The following is a 6078-nucleotide window of genomic DNA, read 5'->3' on the forward strand; positions in this document are numbered from 1 at the left end:
GCTCGCATCAGTCAGAGATGCCAAACCGCACGTCCATCACCCGTACCCCTGAGGCCAAGATAAAAACACACCATGTGTGTCTAATGTGTACCAGTGTATACCACTTATTTCACTCTCATAGACACACACACACACACACACACACACACACACACACACACACACACACACACACACATACACACAGACACACACACCATCCTGTGTTTTGACAAAACAGCAGTCATGACTTTCCACATGCTCACACTCACACGCCCTACCTTGTTCCTTAACACTGTGTGGGCCAGGCTCATCTGAGCCGTTTCTATGACGACGGGGCACGAGGAGCAGGCATCACCTCAGATACCTCAACCAGATAATCTCAACTCGGTTCACACACACACACAGACACACACACACACAGACACACACACAGTATCTCTGTGGGTTATTTTTATTGACATACATTGCTATACCTAAATAATGCTGTGTGTAAATCTAACATCTGGAAATGAACTGTACATTGCCTTCAGTGTACCCCAGAAATGATTTTGGTTCTTTCAGACTTTAAAAGGAAAAGCTCTACAGGGCTGGACACAATATCTGAATTGTCTAATCTTAATGGGAAAGTACCTAATAGTCTAGAGGCGGGAAAAAGTGAAAAACATCCATAAAAATAAAACGAGTATTCAATAACTTTTTAAAACACACACACACATACACACACACACATACACATACACACACACACACACCGAAATAAAGCAAAATATTGTGCACATATTGTGTCTAATGTGTATAGAACCTTTTCTTTACTAAGATACTGAAATTTTTTAGAGAGGGAAAAGTGAATCAAAGAGTGGAAAATGTCTGTAGATCAGAAATATGGGACAAGCCCAATTCTCAAGCTTTATTTTATATTGTGTCTCTTTTGGCAGATAGAGATTTGAGTGCGTGCTGGATTATGGGATTACAATCAGACTGGTCATGTGACATAAAGTGACCCTGCTTATTACCCCAGATTATGCAGGAGCAGACGAGGAAACCTCTTCTATCTCTTCTTTCATCCATTTATTTGTACTTCCATATGTCCTGTACTAACTATCAATTTGATATCTACTCATATTAACTACAGAAGCCTTTACACTTATCATCATCAACATCATCATCATCATCATAATCATCATCATCTTCATCTTCATCATCTCTCCAGATTCTGGAGCTTGGTCCAGAGCCACGTACTGGCATGGAGGTAAGCTTGACCTTCAAACCTTGCAACATCCTTCACCCTCCACCTCCTCACAGGATCTTTACTAAAAACTTTGCAATGTGCAGTAAAATGATGTCAGTCTAGTTCAAGTATGAAGTCGCATTAGCTTTGTTTCTGTATAAAAGAGGAGGGAAGTGACCTACAACTATCACTAACATCAACATAAGCGAGTCTGGCTGCCAAGTTTAAAATGGGCTGAGAAAAAGCATGAAAGCTTTACAGAGGCGACGTTTGGCCCTTGGAGATCAAATCCTGTTCCCAATTCACATATCTTCCTCATTCAGAGTCTGCAATCGGTTCATTAGATTTGCTGGCACAAAAAGGCGCTGGCTCTATAACTGTTTCCTCATAGGACTTAAGCCTCTAGGCATACATTTAAAAAAACTTACTTCAGCATAAAAACTTTGAGGATCGCTTCTACGCGCCAAATTTAGCAATATTTTACGGTTTTTAGTTTCAGTTTTCTCCTCTAAACTCAGAGGTTTAGGTTAGTGTGGAACGAAGCCCCTCCTCAGCCGTCCCTCAGTCAGTGTGAGATTTAGTGACTAAATTCAGCAAGTGTTTCGAAGAGATTGCTGATTTATTGACAGTAAGCATTTAACAGATGTTTGCAAAATAGTGGCTGTGTTCAGAGAAAATACCTTTCTGGCATTATGCAAATCTCTGAATTCCAGAAATGTGGCATTAATTTAATGAAGAATTCAATTTTAAAATAGGATTTTCTCTGGATTCTCCAAAAAACATTGCAATAAGTGGATCGACTGGACTAAATTGACACTAGATTTGCAGGAATACGTGCATATGTGCTTATTCAAATTCTTACAGAGTTTGCATGAGATCAGATTACAGGATCAGGTTATGGGTATATTCTCATCTTGCACTCCGTATTCCCGGGATAAAGTCCAGATCCACTGTGATCCTAACCAGGACAGAGTGGCTACTGAACATAAGTAATTAGAGTAAATGAGATTTTACAACAGGGAACACATTTAATAGTAAAGATGTACAACCTAAACCAAGATGTTTAACATTTTTACTAAATGTAGTAATTTTTCTGTTTGGTAGGAGTGAAGTTAATGTGTCAGAGAAATAAAGGGATTAAAGGCATGAATTCTCCACCAAACATGCACCAACTAGGATACAGTCCAAATTTCGGCTATTAGATATAATACATCTTTTCTATTGTGTACCAAATGCCCAACCTGCTGTATAGAGCATAATTTGTATAGTACATTGCTGCCCTCTGTTGCTAGCTTGTGATGAACAGCCAGACATAAGTAAACATCTTGAGCATGAAGTGATCATAAAAAATCGTTACATTAGCGCATGGACAGCACTGATTAACCTCATTAGGGTGTTTTTGCTCCATCTCCTGTGCTTTGGAACTGATGTGCTTTTAAACATTTACACAGGATGTTTTTGAGAATTATGAGATCAAAATTTGAGATCAAGTTTAAGACTTTCCCAACTTTCAGATAAGACCACATAAAATGTGTATAAAGCATGCAGGTCACAGGGCTGTTTCATTCCTTTGCAGACAAAATAAGCTAATCTTTCTTTGAAAATGCAGCCTGCATCTGGACAAACATTAAAGGCAAACCTTCAAAATATGTATATTTCTCTGTATATTGTATATAAGTCAGGTCCCTCTAAGTAAACATTTAGGTACTCCAGCTTACTAAAAGTTTCTAAGGAGCAGCCCTTCGGACTGTCCCTCAACTGCTTGAAGATGCCATATGCCACACTGCACCAGGTTGCCTTTGAGCAATAAGTCAGTAAGCAATAAGCAAACTCTTAATCACATGGTGTTTTCGTTGCCATACTAACTCAATTGTACAAATTTCTGCCAAGGTTTTAATTTGTCAAAATTAAATTAAATGAAAATTTAATTTGACCAGGGGGCACGGTGGCTTAGTGGTTAGCACGTTCGCCTCACACCTCCAGGGTCAGGGTTCGATTCCCGCCTCCGCCTTGTGTGTGTGGAGTTTGCATGTTCTCCCCGTGCCTTGGGGGTTTCCTCCAGGTACTTCGGTTTCCTCCCCGGTCCAAAGACATGCATGGTAGGTTGATTGGCATCTCTGGAAAATTGTCCGTAGTGTGTGATTGTGTGAGTGAATGAGAGTGTGTGTGTGTGTGCCCTGCGATGGGTTGGCACTCCGTCCAGGGTGTATCCTGCCTTGATGCCCAATGATGCCTGAGATAGGCACAGGCTCCCCGTGACCCGAGATAGTTCGGATAAGCGGTAGAAGATGAATGAATGAATTTGACCATACTCTACGTATTGGGATAAGTTTTGCTGGAGATTAAAAAGTATTTATAAATCTCTCTGGATATGCCATCTACTAAATGTCTGAATGTTTTATAACTCTCTCTTTCTTTCTCAGGTGGTGCTGGAGGGGGAATGTGGATGAGGATCTCAGTCACCTCCATGGATAATAAAAGATCCTCCAAACCTCTTTTCCCTCTCCTTCTGCTCCTGTTTGTCTCTTGTCCTTGTCTCAGTGGGCCAGCCCGCTCTCCTCTCCTGCCTGGACAGCCCTTCCTGATTTTTTGGGCTGTACCAAACAAGGACTGTCTTGGTCGCCCTGACCCGGCAGCTTTTGGGATGGAGTGGGAGGGACGTGTGGCTGAATTTTATGAGGACTCACTGGGACTGTACCCATATTTCAGTGCAGAGGGAGAGCCTGTGAATGGTGGCTTGCCCCAGCAAACCAGCCTGGACCGCCACCTTCGGAAAGTAGAAGGAGACCTCACAGCAACTTTGCCAGAGGCTGGGGCGCCTGGCCTTGGGGTGCTGAGGTGGAAGGAGTGGGAGCCACAGTGGAGCAGAAATCGGGGGACTCAGCGAAGGTATTTGGAAACATCGCGAGCATTGCTTCGTGTTTTTTTCCCAGGCTGGAGTGCAGATGAAGTGGAGAAATGGGCTCAGGTGAAACCGCTACCACAAATAAAAACACACAGGGCTACATCTTGTAGCCATATTTATCATTAAAATGGTGTACCCAAATTGTCTTATGCAGAATGTCGACATACTGATGTCATTTCCTGCCAGGTGGACTTTGAAGCAGCAGCCCAATTCATTCTCATGGAGACCTTGAGAGAGCTAAAGAGGCTTCGCCCACAGAGACTATGGGGTATGGCTTCGTACCCAAGCTGCTACAACTCTGATCCCACACACATGCTGCTACCTAATTACACAGGCCGCTGCCCGGCTGCAGAGATGGCACTAAATGATGAGCTCATTTGGTTATGGAAGCAAAGTGATGCACTTTACCCGGTCCTTGCACTGGAGAATCTCCCTGAAGGAACCAATGGTTCGTGGCTGTATGCATCCAATCAGATCAGAGAGGCATTAAGAGTGGCCGCTCTAGCAGGGACAACATCTGAACTTCCTGTTTTTCCACTGGTCAAGAGTATGTACACCTCCTCCAGTAGCTTTCTCTCTGAGGTAATAATTGAATTGGAAATTCATGTTATTTTTTTTCAAGAATAATGGGTTCATATTTCTTGGGGGTAACTGTGCATATAGTACAAAGACAAAGTTACCAAATTGTGTGTATGTGTGTGAATATCCACTGTGTACATAACTGCATGCACTGTGTATATATGTCAGGCGAATTTGGTGAATACTGTAGGAGAGAGTGCTGCTCTGGGTGCAGCGGGAGTCATTATCTGGGACAGATTCCATACGACTAAAACACAGGTATTCATGCACCCATTAGTCCAGGCTATGCAATCCGATCCATCCACCCATCCATCCATCCATACTGGTCCACCCAGTATGGCTATCTTCATGTTACAAAGTTCTTTATGTATATTGGTATAGTTTAAGGGTTATATTTAGAGTATGTGAGCATGCATTTACAAGGTGCAACAGACAACCAAATTGGACACAAAAATGTTAAAATATATATATTTTTTTGCCAAACTCATACTTTGAGCTTATATACAGTATTATTATTAAAGTTATGAGCTCAACTTATAAATAATTATCTCTTTTTTTTCTAGTGTTGCATCCTCATACAAGTTAATAAATGCATGTCTTCTGTCCACCAGAGGTTGTGTTCAGATCTTACCTCTTATGTGCGAGAGGTGCTTGGCCCCTATGCTGTCAACGTAACCATGGCTGCACATCTGTGCAGCATGTCACTTTGCAAGGGCCTTGGCCGCTGCATACGCAAGAAACCAGAGGACCCTGTGTACCTGCACCTTCCTCCTGCCAACTTCCTGCTGCTGCACCAAGGAGCAGAAGGGATCAGGGCAACAGGGCAACTCCCCCAGAGTTACCTGGATGGGTGGAGACGTGACTTTCACTGCCACTGGTTTGAGGCACTGGAAGGAGAAGCTGCTGATCAGGAGACAGTTGGGATTGAGACTGGTGGCCAGAGGTTATTGACCACAGTAAAGCCACCTAATACAGTTGTTCATACTCTGTGGGCAGTTGGCCAGAGTGAAGGGAATGAGTCCACACTTGGGCAAAGTGAGGAGGCAGTGGCTCCTACGACACCTGCTGGAGAAGAACCAGCAAAAAGTGTCTGCCCCGACCACTTTGTGACAATAATTCTTCTCTGCGTTCTGTCATTCTTCAGTCTGACAAATTTCTAAAGGTGTGTTTCTGACAGACATGGCGTACAAAAGGAACCATTTGGCCTTGATGATAGCGAAAATAATGATAGCTGCAAAATTAAATAAATGAATATTGCCTAATGGTAGTAGGACATGTGACTTTGGGAAAGTGATCTGGATACTCACTACAGTCAGTTCAAAATTGATGAACATCTAAGACAATCTGGATTCATTTAGCTTGAGATTCTTCAGTGTTTTGATAT

At 42.5% G+C, this 6078-nt stretch overlaps 1 protein-coding gene across 1 annotated transcript; it reads left to right on the forward strand.

Moving 5' to 3' along the window:
* The first annotated feature begins 1218 nt into the window (after positions 1 to 1218).
* On the forward strand, positions 1219 to 5854 carry si:dkey-72l14.3 (Glyco_hydro_56 domain-containing protein). The gene is made up of 5 exons (XM_060881659.1): positions 1219 to 1231; positions 3634 to 4178; positions 4302 to 4697; positions 4863 to 4952; positions 5306 to 5854. The coding sequence occupies exons 2-5, from the start codon at positions 3651 to 3653 to the stop codon at positions 5852 to 5854; spliced, it is 1563 nt and encodes a 520-aa protein (XP_060737642.1). The 5' UTR covers positions 1219 to 1231; positions 3634 to 3650.
* The last annotated feature ends 224 nt before the right edge of the window (positions 5855 to 6078 follow it).

The sequence above is a fragment of the Tachysurus vachellii genome, chromosome 11, assembly GCF_030014155.1.
Source record: "Tachysurus vachellii isolate PV-2020 chromosome 11, HZAU_Pvac_v1, whole genome shotgun sequence".
NCBI lineage: Eukaryota > Metazoa > Chordata > Actinopteri > Siluriformes > Bagridae > Tachysurus > Tachysurus vachellii.